This window comes from Zootoca vivipara, chromosome 12 (genome assembly GCF_965207765.1).
Source record: "Zootoca vivipara chromosome 12, rZooViv2.hap1.1, whole genome shotgun sequence".
Lineage (NCBI taxonomy): Eukaryota > Metazoa > Chordata > Lepidosauria > Squamata > Lacertidae > Zootoca > Zootoca vivipara.
In genome coordinates this window covers 29,167,555-29,184,282 of record NC_142595.1, presented here as the reverse complement: position 1 = coordinate 29,184,282, position 16,728 = coordinate 29,167,555, and the positions used below count along the sequence as shown (strand labels likewise).

The 16,728-nt window shown below is 40.2% G+C and overlaps 3 protein-coding genes across 3 annotated transcripts; all 3 read left to right on the top strand.

Annotated features, from left to right (window-relative positions):
* The first annotated feature begins 2,501 nt into the window (after positions 1 to 2,501).
* LOC118077977 (olfactory receptor 5V1-like) lies at positions 2,502 to 3,437 on the top strand. Its single transcript, XM_035101693.3, has one exon. It carries the CDS (start codon positions 2,502 to 2,504, stop codon positions 3,435 to 3,437), a length of 936 nt encoding a protein of 311 aa, XP_034957584.2.
* A 4,241-nt stretch (positions 3,438 to 7,678) lies between these two features.
* On the top strand, positions 7,679 to 8,614 carry LOC118077976 (olfactory receptor 5V1-like). The gene has a single exon (XM_035101692.3). The coding sequence runs from the start codon at positions 7,679 to 7,681 to the stop codon at positions 8,612 to 8,614; it is 936 nt and encodes a 311-aa protein (XP_034957583.2).
* A 7,187-nt stretch (positions 8,615 to 15,801) lies between these two features.
* Positions 15,802 to 16,728, top strand: LOC118077974 (olfactory receptor 5V1-like). Its single transcript, XM_035101691.3, has one exon. The coding sequence runs from the start codon at positions 15,802 to 15,804 to the stop codon at positions 16,726 to 16,728; it is 927 nt and encodes a 308-aa protein (XP_034957582.2).

The window sequence follows — 16,728 nt, the reverse complement described above, 5'->3', positions numbered from 1 at the left end:
AATTCTTGGCTTTACTTTTTAATTGTGCCAGAGAGTAGAAGTTGAGGTTTAGAGCAGTGTAACTAGGGCCTAGAATTTATTTTTAATCTGATGTTACAAAAATGTATCAGGGTTGTATACCAAACAGTGCTGTAAAAATAAACAATAATTTTTTAAAAAATCCTGTCATCTAGTTTTTTGGCTTAGGTTACATATTTCTGTTTTACATTTGGTACATTTGAAGGTTTGTTTAGAATGTCAGTTGGTGCAAGGTGCTGGGATTACTTGATTGTTGCTAAAATGCCCAATATTTTCTTTCCAGTCAGCGCTCCTTTAGCATTTTTCAGCCTCCCTTTCTCCCTTTGATTCCTGATTGGAAGAAGACTCTTGTGTGTTTACCTCATGATGTGTACTCCTGAGCTTTGATGGAAATGCAGGCACTTAGGAAGGATGAAGGATCAAACTACTGCAGCTAATCAGATTTGTCATAGAAGGGGGGCAGTTGGATTGGCACTTTGTTAAGGTTGAAAATGCCCGGGAGTTGCCTAGCATTGAATTCTGTCATGGTGCACACTAAGTATGCAGGGTCTAACTGAGTGACCTATTTGAGAGATTCCAACAAGGTTTAGGGTGTGGCATAGCTGTTCATTTGCACAAGCCCTATTGTATGGGTGTGGGGGTGAGGCCCTATTTATTATAAGGACCATTCAAAGTGCCTTTTACTCAGGATTTCAGTAAGGTTCTGCTGAAGGTCTAACATAAGTAACCCTTATATCATCAAGAGAATGATGGGGCAGAGGGATGACTGGTCCTGTCAACCAGTGACCCAAGTAGCTCTGTAAAACTCTTAACATGGGAATCTCACAGGAAAAAACAGCCCCAAACTCTTCAAAGTTTCTAAGTGTCCTCCCAGTAGCTTTATCAACTTTGTTTTCAGTGAAAAATGTCCAAATAATGTGAATCAGTAAACTTATACCAGTGGGATTATTTTCTTGTTTTGTTTTTTCTACACTCCCGTTGCTTCTCCACCGCCAGACAACTATACACATGCCGCCACACAGGGGAGGCCCAACCGGCATGCTTGTAAATATATAAAAGCACACACTGAAAGATAATAGGACAGTTTGCAATCTTTGACTTGCTGCCATGAACTGCAACACAGAGAAAATATTCAGTAAGAACTCCCCCTCCCCATTTGGGTATCCAAGATTTAAACACAGTTTAAAGGATTCTGATTGGTAAGCCTTGCATGTATCTCAGTCTTATGTAAATGCCTCTCAATGCAAATTTGATATTTGATGCCAAGCTGATACTAAACATATTTCAGACTGTCTTTTCTAAGGATAAATTGAATGTAAGAAGAACCATGTCAAATCAGAGCACAGCACCATTGTAGTCTAGTATCCGTTTCTCACAGTGACCAAACAGATACCTAAGGGCATCCCCCAAGCAGAAGCTGAGTGCAACAGCATTCTCCCAACTTGTGATCCCCATTAACTGGCTTTCAGAGGCATAGATGGCCTCTGAGAGTAGAGGCAGAAAGATAGTCATTGTAGCTAGTTGTGATGGATAACTTCAACCTTCATTAATTGTTCAGTTTACAGAACTGGCATGGATATATCCCCCACTCAGATTTACTGTTCATAAAAAATGAGAGCTGCTGCATTTTGACTCTCCCGGTGGCCTCTTAATGTCCTGTTTGTTGGCAGCAAGGTATTTAGTTTTGGAGCACCTGCTTTGTAGGATTCAATGACAATCAATAACAAGCAATGTTCAGAGATTGTTTAAAATATTCATGTTTGCTTGCTTCATCATTCCGGGAAGTCTCTCTCTCTCTCTCTCTCTCTCTCTCTCTCTCTCTCTCTCTCTCTCTCTCTCTCTCTCTCTCTCTCTCTCTCTCTCCATGGTGAATTATATGACAACTCTCCCACCCCCACTGTGTTTTATTGTACACTGCTCTGATAGTCTCTGTTGCGTGGTCTATAAATCTGTTAAATTTGATACTACCGGTATCTCCAAGCTTGCTGAGGATTTTTGTTTAAACCAAGTCTGACATTATCAGAACTAAGCTTGCACTATCAAGCCTGCTCAGTAGTGTCACCTGTCCTAGAGAACACCTTCCCTTCAGATGTCAAGAAAATAAACAACTATGTGACTTTTAGAAGACATCTGAAGGCAGCCCTGCATAGGTAAATTTTGAATGTCTGGTGGTTAATTTTGCTTTTAATATTTTGTTGCCAGCCACCCAGAGTGTCTGTGGCAACCCAGTCAGATGGGTGACATGTTAATCATCATTATCATTATCTAAGAGCATTATATCTTATGGAGAATTTAATGTTGTTCCCAATTTGGTAATACTCAGAGAGGACCCTTAAGTTATATATAGCTGATGTAAATCCATTGGCGCAAGCATAAGTTTTAAATGTTTCTCCCTTTGTTCATTTAATTACCACCCCCCCAAAAAACTAATAAAGTATTTTTTCTCTGTCTATAGATAAAAATCATTTTACGAAGCTAATAAAATGGATGTCAGTAATGAAACTGCTCCATCTGAATTCATCCTTCTGACATTTTCAAACCGTTATGAATGGTGTTTCCTCCTTTCTGGATTTCTCCTCATCACTTATCTCTTCACACTGATGGGGAATATTCTCATCATCACACTTGTCTCCATAGAACCAAGCCTTCAAACTCCCATGTACTTCTTCCTCTGTAACCTATCCCTCCTGGACATCTGCCAGACTACAACCACCATTCCTCAGATAATTGTGCACCTGATTTCAGGAAGAAATGCCATCTCATATGAAAGGTGCAAGGTGCAACTCTTTTTCTTCATTTTATTCATTGGTACTGAGACCCTCCTGTTGGCTGCCATGGCTTATGATCGTTATGTTGCCATCTGCAATCCTCTCCGCTATAATGTGGTCATGAATTACAAACTCTGTGCCCAACTGGTGTCAGCTTCTTGGTTCACAAGTTCGCTCAACACCACCATTCACACATTTATCACATTCCGCCTGCCCCTTTGTGGTATGAATAAGATCAACTACTTCTACTGTGACATCTCTCCTCTTGTAGCTATCTCCTGTGGGGACATCTCTAGTAGTATTATTGCCCTGCTTTCTACTAGTCCCATAATGGGCTTTGGACCTGGCATGTGTGTCCTTCTTTCCTATAGTCACATCATCTTGAGGGTTCTGAAAATGCATTCTTCAGATGGGATGAGGAAAGCCTTTTCAACTTGTGCTTCTCATCTCACTGTTGTCCTGCTCTTCTATGGTGGCTCTATCTTTCAATATATCAGGCCCTTCTCCAGCTACTCACTTAACAAGGATAGAATGATTGCCCTCTTTAATAACATTCTCTCCCCTATGTTGAACCCACTGATTTACACCCTCAGAAACAAAGATGTGAAGGGGGCGTTACAGAAGAGAATGATGAAGAAAATGTTGTCCTGAAATAGACTGATACCAACAAATCCTTGGATTTATCTTGTAGTAGTGCTGGGAAATTGAATGTGGGGACTTGGAACACTATAGCTAGGGCTTGAGATTTCTGTTTTTGTTTTAAAGCCTGTGGGGTGTTCCAAATATTCAGTTTAGTAGTAGGCCAAAATCTTTCCTCCCCCCTCCCCCCCAAGAGAAAGATGGTTACATTTTTCTGTTTCATATTCAGGGCAACTGAGAATTTGTTCATCATTTCAGCTTGAGGCTTTAACTCATGGTGGGTATTTCTGGCAGTTTGCAAGGATGAAGGGTGCAGACCAGTGGTAAAATGCTCTGTAGAATGTACATAGAACTCAAATTTCAAATAGCCACTTCAACTGTTTCAAACGTAAAGTAAACACATCAGAAACCCTGCATATGTGGATATTTGTATTTCACTGAATTTTTCTGCCGTTAAAAAAAAGTCAAATACATTCCCCCCCCCCAATTGATGAGGAAACTTTTTTTTACTTTTTTTCTTTTGGACAGCACTATTTCATATCATTCCAAAAATATAATAATGAAAAATCTCCAACACTTTTCTCTGACTGTTATTATTGGCTTAAATATTGTACTATACCAGGGCTTATCATTACAGACTTGGACCCCCCCCCCTTCTCATTACTTTATAAAAGTGTCTGCTTTAGATAGACGCTGTCTGTCATTAGTTGTTGTTGTTGTTGTTGTTGTTGTTGTTGTTGTTGTTGTTGTTGTTGTTGTTGCAGCTACCAAAAAACATCTTTCCGCAAGCCTTTTAAGTCAAGATGTATATTGGGATTTTTTTAAAAAAATAACTTTTTGTTATTGTTTTGTTTTGCTTTGCTTTGTTTTATCACTTGTTGTTTCCTGCCCTGGACTTCTTTGGGAGGAATGACAGTATAGAAAGCTAAATAATTTTTATCATCAACATTATCCAGATACACGTAGTGATAATGTTTTAGAAAGAAAAAAAATAGTTGAATTCTCTGTGTAACCTTTCAAACGTGGAATTCTTATTCCTTGCCTACATTTCTGTTCCTACTTAACTAACCTAAGTCCCAATGATTTCAATATGCTTCCCCCAAGCATGACCAAATTTGGATCTAGCTCCATAATTTTAAATTGATGTTCAAGTGGTATACTTGGAACCAGTTGTATTTCATCAAAAAATGGCACATACTGGAAGTATGGAGATAGAATTGCTGATGACTTATATTTCATGTATTTTCTCTAAAGATTTACTCCTTTCAGGAAAAAATAAAAGGTTAATGCAGATAGTGTGGCAACATCTTCCAATGAAACATTTGAAAACATGCTGTTGTTTGTTGCTCATTTGATAAGGAAGGGAAAGCAAAAAGCAATTTATTCATAAATAGTTGGAATTTGTTTGTGACATTCTGGAATGGTTGTAAGGTCCATTCAACTCAACAAATTTTCTTTCCTAGACTTCCTTTTGATGCATCATATTATGGAATAGAACATTGTTGGCCTCTGTCTGTCCTGAGAGACTATGGAGTGTGCCTTAGGGGGTGAAGTCAAACTGCTGTGTTAGCAGCACCAAAGTAACCTCCTTGGGGTGCAAGCCAGGGCAGTGTGTATGGAGGTCCTGGGCTGCCCAGATAAGATGACTCCACCCCATTGGTCTTGCTGATGTGGTCCAAAGTAAATTAGAGTGAAACATTAGGCACCAGCCTGGCTGCAGGTGCTGCCAGAAGAAGGCATGCAAGGGACCATCCAATCGCCTTAGGGATTCCAATCTGGATTTGTGTAGGGCAGGCATCCCCAAACTGTGGCCCTCCTGATGTTTTGGCCTACAACTCCCATAATTCCTAGCTAACAGGACCAGTGGTTGGGGAAGATGGGAGTTGTAGTCCAAAACATCTGGAGGGCCGAAGTTTGGGGGTGTCTGGTGTAGGGTTTACTCACTACCCCTTTATTCTACTGAAGAAATCCCACAAGTCAGTGGCTTAGGATAAGAGTTTTCCTTCTCCTATAAGGACTACCTTCCCAGGTTGATGAACCCCATCTACTTCATCCACAAATATGCTTTTGTTGTGCTCTGCTTAAACTGTGGTTAATACATTTGTAAGCTGTGTAGACTCTTAACCTGAAGGTGGGTGGGAATGTTCACAGGACAAAATGGTCCCAAACTCTTCAAAGTTTCTAAGTGTCCTCATAGTAGCTTTATCAACTTTGTTTTCAGTGAAAAATGTCCAAATAATGTGAATCATTAAACTTATACCAGTGGGATTATTTTCTTGTTTTGTTTTTTCTACACTCCCTTTGGTTCTCCACCTCCAGACACCTATACGTATGCCACCACACTGGGCATTCCCAACTAGCATGCTTGTAAATATATAAAAGCACACACTGAAAGGTAATAGGACAGTTTGCAATCTTTGACTTACTGCCATGAACTGCAACACAGAGAAAATATTCAGTAAGAACTCCCCCTCCCCATTTGGGTATCCAAGATTTAAACACAGTTTAAAGGATTCTGATTGGTAAGCCTTGCATGTATCTCAGTCTTACGTAAATGCCTCTCAATGCAAATTTGATATTTAATGCCTGGCTGATACTAAACATATTTCAGACTGTCTTTTCTAAGGATAAATTGAATGTAAGAAGAGCCATGTCAAATCAGAGTACAGCACCATTGTAGTCTAGTATCCGTTTCTCACAGTGACCAAACAGATACCTAAGGGCATCCCCCAAGGAGAAGCTGAGTGCAACAGCATTCTCCCAACTTGTGAACCCCATTAACTGGCTTTCAGAGGCATAGATGGCCTCTGAGAGTAGAGGCAGAAAGATAGTCATTGTAGCTAGTAGTCATGGATAACTTTAACATAAAGCTGGACCATAAAGAAGGCTGATCGCCGAAGAATTGATGCTTTTGAATTATGGTGCTGGAGGAGACTCTTGAGAGTCCCATGGACTGCAAGAAGATCAAACCTATCCAGTCTGAAGGAAATCAGCCCTGAGTGCTCACTGGAAGGACAGATCGTGAAGCTGAGGCTCCAATACTTTGGCCACCTCATGAGAAGAGAAGAATCCTTGGAAAAGACCTTGATGTTGGGAAAGATGGAGGGCACTAGGAGAAGGGGACGACAGAGGACGAGATGGTTGGACAGTGTTCTCGAAGCTACGAACATGAGTTTGACCAAACTGCGGGAGGCAGTGGAAAACAGGAGTGCCTGGCGTGCTATGGTCCATGGGGTCACGAAGAGTCGGACACGACTAAACGACAACAAGTTGTTCAGTTTACAGAACTGGCATAGATATATCCCCCACTCAGATTTACTGTTCATAAAAAATGAGAGCTGGTGCATTTTGACTTTTTATTTCTCTGTGCTGTCATTGTAGTCATTGGGGGAGCACTCTTGGTGATGTCTTAATCTCCTATTTGTTTGCAGCAAGGCATTTAGTTTTGGAGCACCTGCTTTGTATGATTCCATGGCATCAGTAACAAGCAAACGCCAGAGATTGTTTAAAATATTCATGTTTGCATCATCATTCCCTGAAGTGTGACTATCTATAATCTATCATCAATCTATCTATCATCTATATCTATCTATCTATCTATCTATCTATCTATCTATCTATCTATCTAATCATCTTACCATGGTGAATTATATAACAATGCCCCCTCCACTGTGTTTTGTAGTACATTGTACACTGCTCTGATATTCCCAGTTAGGTGGTCTATAAATCTGTTATTGTTAAGTGGTATACAAATCTGTTAAATCTGATAGTATATCCAAGCTTGCTGAGGCTTTAAAAAAGAAAGGAAAAACAAGTCTGACTTGATAAGAACTAAGCTTGCACAATCAAGCCTGCTCAGTAGTGTTGCCTGTCCTAGGGAAGACCCTCCCATCAGATGCCAAGAAAATAAACAACTATGTGACTTTTAGAAGACATATAGGGAATTCTTCAATGTTTGACTGTTTATTGTGCCTTTAATATTTTGTTGGGAGCCTCCCAGAGTGCCTGCGGCAACCCAGTCAGATGGGTGACATCATCATCATCATCATCATCATCATCATTTAGAGGATTCAGTGTTGTTCCCAATTTCATAATACTCAGAGAGGAGCCTTACCTTACATATGGCTGATGTAAATCCATTGGTGGAAGCTAAGTTTTAAATGCTTCTCCCTTTGTTTCTTTAATTACTCCCCAACTAATAGAGTATTTTTTTCTCTGTCTATAGATAAAAATCATTTTACGAAGCTAATAAAATGGATGTCAGTAATGAAACTGCTCCATCTGAATTCATCCTTCTGACATTTTCAAACCGTTATGAATGGTGTTTCCTCCTTTCTGGATTTCTCCTCATCACTTATCTCTTCACACTGATGGGGAATATTCTCATCATCACACTTGTCTCCATAGAACCAAGCCTTCAAACTCCCATGTACTTCTTCCTCTGTAACCTATCCCTCCTGGACATCTGCCAGACTACAACCACCATTCCACAGATAATTGTGCACCTGATTTCAGGAAGAAATGCCATCTCATATGAAAGGTGCAAGGTGCAACTCTTTTTCTTCATTTTATTCATTGGTACTGAGACCCTCCTGTTGGCTGCCATGGCTTATGATCGTTATGTTGCCATCTGCAATCCTCTCCGCTATAATGTGGTCATGAATTACAAACTCTGTGCCCAACTGGTGTCAGCTTCTTGGTTCACAAGTTCACTCAACACCACCATTCACACATTTATCACATTCCGCCTGCCCCTTTGTGGTATGAATAAGATCAACTACTTCTACTGTGACATCCCTCCTCTTGTAGCTATCTCCTGTGGGGACATCTCTAGCAGTATTATTGCCATGCTGGCTACTAGTCCCGTAATGGGCTTTGGGCCAGGCATGTGTGTCCTCCTTTCCTATAGCCACATCATCTTGAGGGTTCTGAAAATGCATTCTTCAGATGGGATGAGGAAAGCCTTTTCAACTTGTGCTTCTCATCTCACTGTTGTCTTGCTATTTTATAGCAGCTGTCTTTTTACCTATGTCAGGCCCTTCTCCAGCTACTCACTTAACAAGGATAGAATGATTGCCCTCTTTAATAACATTCTCTCCCCTATGTTGAACCCACTGATTTACACCCTCAGAAACAAAGATGTGAAGGGGGCGTTACAGAAGAGAATGATGAAGAAAATGTTGTCCTGAAATAGACTGATACCAACAAATCCTTGGATTTATCTTGTAGTAGTGCTGGGAAATTGAATGTGGGGGCTTGGAACACTATAGCTAGGACTTGAGGTTTCAGGTTTTGTTTTAAAGCCTGTGGGGTGTTCCATATATTCAGTTTAGTAGTATGCCAAAAACTTTCCTCTAGTTTATTGAACCCTCTCTTCCCAAACAACACAAAACAAAAACAAAATATAGTTACATTTTTTTTGTTTGATATTCAGGGCACCTGAGAATTTGTTCATCATTTCAGCATGAGGCTTTACCGCATGAAGGGTATTCCTGGCAATTTGCAAGGATGAAGGGTGCAGACCAGTGGTAAAATGCCATGTAGAATGTACATAGAACTCAAAATTCAAATAGCCACTTCAACTGTTTCAAACGTAAAGTAAGCACATCAGAAACCCTGCATATCTGAATATGTGTATTTTACTGATTTTTTTCTCTGCCCTTAAAAAACAACAATACATTTAAAAAAATGATGGAGAATTCTTTCTTTCGCATAGCAATATATCATATCATTCCAAAATATTATAGTGGAGATTCTGTTTAATTGGAAGATGTTGCCATGCTATCTGTATTAACCTTTTATTTTTCCTGAAAGGACTAAAACTTTGGAGAATATACGTGAAATATAAGCCATCAGCTATTCTCTTTCTATACCTCCAGTATGTGTCATTTTTTATGAAATACCACTGTTTCCAAATATACCACTTGAACATTCAAAATTATAGAGCTGGATCCAAATTTGGTCATGCTTATGGAAAGCCTATATAAATCAGTCTAGAAGGATAGAAATGTAGGCAAGGAATAAGCATTCCACTTTTGAAAGGACTACCTTCCCAGGTTGATGAGCCCCATCTGCCTCTCTCTCTCTCTCTCTCTCTCTCTCTCTCTCTCTCTCTCTCTCTCTCTCTCACACACACACACACACACACACACACACACAAAATATGTTGGCTGCTTTTCTTTTGCTCTGCTTAATCTGTGGTTAATACATCTGTAATGTAATTATTATTACATATTGTCTTTTTCTTTTCTTTTATCATAACCAATAAAATAATGTCTTTCCATCTTGACAGTTGTTGGCACCTGTCTGTTTCAAGAAACAATAGAATGTGCCTCCACAATGAAATCAAACCACTGCATTAGGAGCAGCAAAGTGACTACAGTTTTTAGGTTGTTAATATTGTGCATGCGGAAACAGGGACCTGCCTGTACTCGGAGTTTTCATTTGCCAGATTTGTCATACCTCAGTTTATTTTTGAACATACTTTTTATTAATTTTACAAAATACAAAAAAGCAAAAAAAAAAGGTACATACTTAAACCCCTTTTCCACCTCCTTCCTACCCACCCACATGGGTCCTCCCCTGCCACAGAAGTATCCCATGTATGTGAACAGTCAGAGATGGTCCATTTTATGCTTGGGTTTCTGTCCTCCCCCCCCTCCCCTGACCCCAAAGCCCCCCCCTGCCACCAGGGAGCTCCAGCAAACCAGGGCAGTACGCAGGAGGACATCCATCCAACCATCTATTGTCATACCAAAAAAAAAAAGAGAAAAATAGAAATAGAAAAAAGGGGGGAAAAAAAAAGAAAGAGCGAAAAAAGAAAAAAGAAAAAACAATACAAAACAAAAAAAATTTCTTGCATTCATAGTTGTAAAACCATATTTTGTGGGCTTCCCCTCCCCCCCCCTTCCCCGGTTTTCATCCCTTGTCATACCTCAGTTTAAGGATGCTTCGGTTAGAGCACTTTCAGTTTAAGTACTCCACGGACCCGTCTGGAATCGATTAATCCACTTTCCATTACTTTTCAATGGGAAAGGTCACTTCAGGTTAAGTACGCTTCAGGTTAAGTACAGACTTCCGGAACCAATTACACTCATACTTTGGGTTAAGTACGCTTCAGGTTGAGTACTCCGCGGACCCGTCTGGAATGGATTACTCCACTTTCCATTACTTTCAATGGGAAAGTTTGCTTCAGGTTAAGTCCGCTTCAGACTTCCAGAACCAATTGTGTACTTAAACTGAGGTACCACTGTACAATCATGTGCTTACATTATTGGTATGATATTGATATGGTCTTTAAAAATGGTGTTCTTAAGTGGTTACCAATAGTGTATGGTGCTGCTTGGTCACCCGGGGTGGCGACCTGTTCCGTAGTGCACACACACAATATCACTATGTAATGTCGCTACGTACCGACGTATGTGTCGGGATGGATCCTTGCCAGAATGGATCCTCGAGAATCCTGATGCTAACGTGGTGCCGCTGGGATGGATCCTTGAGGATCCCAATGCTAGAGCGGTGCCACCGGTAAACCGCAAGCAAGGTTTCTTTAAAGGCTTCCCTCTGCAGCTTGCTCGCTCACCTGCTCGGCGAGCTTTGCTTCTTCCTGCTGGAGCAGAGGCAAGGGGCAGGCCAGGGAGGGGTGCCAGTGGCCGCCAATGATGCCCATCTCTGGCCCGCCCATCACCTTTCTCCCAGCAGGAGGAAACAAAGCGCACCGGCCGAGCAAATGAGCAAGCAGCCAGCCACCGAGCAAGGCTTTTTACTGGGTGGTGGCTGGCTGCTCGCTCATGGGGGGGGGGTGTCGCCGAGTGTTTTCCCCCTCCAGGGTGGCACCCAGGGTGGTCCACCCCCTATGCACCCCTTGCTATGCCACTGGTGGTTACATAAAGAGACACTGATTTCATTAAAAATATGTTCATTTTCAGAAGCCTCTGATCTTTCAGATGTTGCTTGAGTACAGATCCCATTACACCTGACCATCAGCCATGTTGCCTGGGGCTGGAGGGAGTGGGAGTCCACAGTATATCTGAGGGCTACAGTTTCCTGCCTTTGTGTTATTCTTCAACCATGTAAGATGTTAACTGCAATTTTGAAATGCCACCTTTAGCATCACTTGATTTCTTTCAGAAACTAGTGTTGTCTGTGGTCCACTTGTGAAAAGCATAAAGCCTGCACACCAGAACCCTAGGCTTGATCTGGATGGGGGCCCTGCACATTGGTGTTTTGCTTCAGGAAACAAGATTCACAGCAATTCGTTGCAACTTCCCTTACTACAGGTTGAGATCAACCAGGGTAGGAGAAAGAGATGAAGCTGGGTAGCGTGGAGACCCAAAGTGCCATCAAATACCTCATATTTTCGCATGAACATTTGGGGGGGGGGGGTTGTGCTACTATGGGGGGAAATGTGAGAACTGAAACACAGTTAATCTTCACAATTCATGCTTCTGGAAATTTTGTAACATGGCTCCCCTGCCAAAATAATGCATGCGTTTACTGGGTTGTAGTGCTCATGCCTAAAATCAATGAAAAAAGTGTATATTTGGGAACATTTACAATAAAATGCTGAGAGATATTCATGAGTATTAAAAGAAGAAGACTTTAATATAATGTGGAATTCTGAATAATTGAATTGAAATGGGGGGCACGGGAGAAACTGAGAGAAACCAACACTGACATATTCACCCATCACGAATTGATTATCTTTGAAATGGTCAGGCAAATATCACTTTTTAAAAGAAGGTGTTAAGCTGCTATAGGAACTAACCCTACCCTTCATGGCACAGGACCTTCAGAGATGCATAGATATTAACCCCATGCCACTCTAAGGTTTATGAAATTATTTCTGGTGAAAAGAATGATTGGTGGGGTGACAGCAGCTTGAGTCAGATAGCATCTTGGAGCTTTCAAGTCTGAAGACTAACAAGATCTCAGGGTGCTTGCTGTCTCCCTGGAGATCTGATGCAGGAGTCGTGAGCTTGGCTGTCAGAATCTTTAAGTCATATTACTACCTATGCTTAGCCTGTGTGCTCATGGGATCAAGTGTTGAAAAGCACTCTAGAGGCCATGCAGTCCAACTCCCCTCGCCCCAAAGCTTACATTATTATATGCATACAGATAAATGAAAGAGTAAGTGGAATCTGTTTAGTAATACTAAGAATTTGTAAGCATGAATTAGGAAGGACCCTGTAGGCCATCCACCCAGACTCCTGACAAGTTGCAACATTAATATATACAGGTGAAACTCGGAAAATTAGAATATCGTCGAAAAGTGCATTTATTTCAGTAATGCAACTTATTTTTTTTAAATTTTTACAAATGCTTTCTTTTGGAAATTCCACAGTAATAAAGCAAATAGTTACAATAATATAAAAATAAAAATAAACATCGTTATTACATTTCATTAATTACATTTCATTTATAATCGACCCACCTAACGACAAATAATTACAGTTACAACAAATAAAGGCTTGATATATCTTGCTTTGCATGTCATGCATCTATCTCACATATTGGTTTCACCTTTTAAGTTGCATTACTGAAATAAATGCACTTTTCGACGATATTCTAATTTTCCGAGTTTCCTCACCTGTAGTTGTTTAAAAAGAAAAAAGTTGAAACTACAATGCAAGAGTAAAATTAAAATACTTCTTTCTTTTTGACATAAGTTTCTCCAACACACAAATACCTCAACTAATTCATTTCCCCCCTCTGTCCACAGATATAATAACATTTCATGAAGCTAATAAAATGAATGTCAGTAATGAAACTGCTCCATCCAAATTCATCCCCTTGGCATTAGGGACCCTATCACAGTGACCTCCACCCCCACGGAAGAAAGGCCTAGTGTAGGATGGGTATAAAAACTGCACAGAACAACATTATGGGATTTAAAAATAGGCCCCAACTTTGTTCATTCCAGATGTAGGTAGGCTTTGGCTGAAGCATTGGACGTATATCCATTCTCAGCCCTGTGTTTGGGGCAAGGGTCAAACTTGGAGTGGAAGGACCACCTCAATGAATCCTTGCCTCCTTAGACATGAGTGTTACATTTGTGGAGCCTCCCAATCCTTTGTTGATTGCCCCAGAGACTGGTCCTTCAAGGTCTTGCCATATTTTGATTGAGGTCAGCATTGTTCTTGATTTATGAAAAGACAGCTACTCTTACTAACACAGAGAGTTCTCTCAAGGAAATGCCTTGTTTCCTTTCTCTTTGTGTGTGTCTCTCTCTCTCTCTCTGTGTGTGTGTGTTTATAATCTTAGAGGAACATACAATGAACACAAACATCAAGTATTCCTTACAAAGAAATGCAACATTAGGTACAACTGTGGCTATACAATTCAAGAATGTTTAATTTGAAACATACATGACCTTTCTGTATGATTTAAGATGCAATTGACTAGCTAAATGACTTTGAAAAACTTCTGGCAATCTTGCCTTCCTGGAAAAGCACTTGGGGTAGAAATCCCCAAAGGCATTATTGCAAACATATGAAAGGAAACTGTGAAATCCACAAGCAACCCACAAGGAATGCTACCAACAGCGAGAAGGCTCATCTCACAGGTAAGGAAATGAATGTGTTATGGATGGGTGGAAAAAAATAAATTCAATCAAAATTAATAAATGCATGCCACCAGTTGTGATATAGTCAAATATAGAATGACTCTCTACTGACCTCTAACATACTATGAATTTTCATCTGCATGTAAGTGAATGAGAACTCAATAGGATCTAACAGCTCAACTGAAGTTAGTTGCACTTAATACCTATTGATATTTATATTATTTAAGTCATGAATAACTTGATCCAGTGGTTTCAATTGACATAGAAAGTGCAACCTTACAGATAACTACTTAGAAGTCTATCTCAATGAGTTTAGTAATGCTCACTCTGAGACAACTTTCTACAGGATTGCAGCCATAGTGTGGCTCTGACACAAAGCATTTTAAAGGACAATGAAGAACAATTATTTAATAAAATGTCACACATTAGTGGTAACCCATGGGACCTCACATTCTGAACTTTTGTCCATATTATTATTATGGTATTATTATTATTATTATTATTATTATTATTATTATTATTATTATTTGTTGTTGTTGTTGTTGTTGTTGTTGTTGTTGTTGTTATGTATGTTGCACATGTGTATCATCTTCTTTGTGTTTGGATTTCCACACATGGGAAAGCAGATATTTGCACAATTTATTAGAATTAGTTTTTGTGTGCTGCAAATGTATTTGTCCATGTATTCTATATGTCCTTACATGATTGCTTAATTATAAGATAACCAGAGGTTTGAGGCAGGTAGATTGAAAAGAAATATGAAAAATCAGATTAGGAATCCCCTAAGAAGAGTTAACATGTAATACTTGACTAAGCACTTCTTGAATTTCATCCTTTAAAAGCCATTGTGTATAAGAGATTCTAAATGACATAGTGAGTTTAATTAATTGACTCAATGGCTACCAGATTACACCGATGGTTTTGTTTATAGTTTTCAGAAGAGGCCATGTTAAATGCAGGTGTATTTATTAAACATCAATATACATTTGTCAGGGAGCCCAAGCCTAATTAGGATTTCCCAGGTGTGAAGACTCAAGTGTCTAAATATTTGGGTATGTTGTCCATGTTTTGAACACTTGACAGAGAAAACACCTGGTTAGCTCAATTGGTTAGAGTCTGGTGCGGATAGCACCCTGGTTGCAGGTTTGATCCCTGTATGGGACAGCTGCACATTCCTGACTTGCAGAGGAGGGGGTTGGTCTAGATGATCCTCAGGGTTCCTCCCAATTCTGTAATATGGTTTTCCACACCACAGCCCATCAAAAGATAATATGAATAAAGAAATGTATATTAGGGGAAAATGTGCATAGAAATGCATATATTAATGAAAACAGCATATGCAAATGTATTATATTAGGGAATGTTGCTTGCAGAAATTAGGAGGAATATGCAGGTAAACAACTTTGAATTTTCATGTGGTTTTTATTTTTTTTATTTTTAATGCAAGCAGATGCACAATTGTGGTGAACTGAACTCAAGCCTGGAAGAAAAAGAGAAAGTGGATAGGGAAAAGTTTCTCTCTCTCTCTCACCTAATAGTAGAACTGTGTGGGGACATGCAATGAAGCTGCAAGCTACAAGGTGTAGAAGAGACAAATGCTAGTACTCCTTCAAAGGCAAACCACGGAATCCATTGTCAAAAGAGACAGTGGTATTGTCAGCTACTTAAATGTAGAATCATAGCATTATGGAGTTGGGAGGGACCCTTGAATGACTTTCAAAGAGTTTTAGACAAAGACTATCAGTTGGCCCTAGTTCTCCTTCCACCGTTCGAAGCTGTATGCCTCTGAATGCCAGTCTCTTGGAATCAGATATGGAGGCAAAAAACCAATCAGAGCTTTCAGAATTCATCATCCTTGGCTTTAAAAATCTGCAGGAGGTACACTTCTTGCTGTTCAGTGGATTCTTGATCATCTATTTATTCACCGTGCTGTGGAATACCTTCATCATCATCATGGCCATAGTGGACCAGAGGCTCAGAACGCCCATGTATTTCTTCCTTGGAAACCTCTCCTGTCTTGACATCTGCTACATCACCACCACCATCCCCCAAATGCTGGATCTCCTTCTGACAGAAAGTAGCACCATCTCCTACACAGGCTGTGTGCTCCAGCTGTTTTTCTTCTTCTCCTTTGTTGGCATTGAATGCCTTCTTTTGGCAGTAATGGCTTTTGACCGCTATGTAGCCATCTGCAACCCACTGCGCTATTCACTGGTTATCAAAAGGAATGTTTGCCTCCAGCTGGCTACTGCCTCCTGGGTGGGTGGTTTTCTCAACTCTACTGTACACACCTATTTTGCCTTTCAGTTACCCTTCTGTGGAGACAACCGCCTAGATGCTTTCTATTGTGACATTCCACCATTGCTGAAATTGTCATGTGGAGACATCTCCCTCAATCAAAGGCTCTTGTTAACCATTGGGTTGTTCATAGCCTGGACACCAATGTTCTGTATCCTTCTCTCATATGTGTACATAATTTCAAGTGTTTTGAAAATACGATCAACAGAAGGGAGGCAAAAGGCTTTCTCTACCTGCTCTTCTCATCTTACAGTGGTTCTTCTGTTCTATGGTAGTTGCATCTTCACCTATTTGAGACCTGTTCCCACACAGTCATCGGTGAATACAAAGCTAATCCCATTGATGTATAGCATATTGACTCCCTTGTTGAATCCCATTATATATACATTGCGCAACAAGGATGTGAAGAAAGCTTGGCTAAGCATAATGGGGAAGATGTGA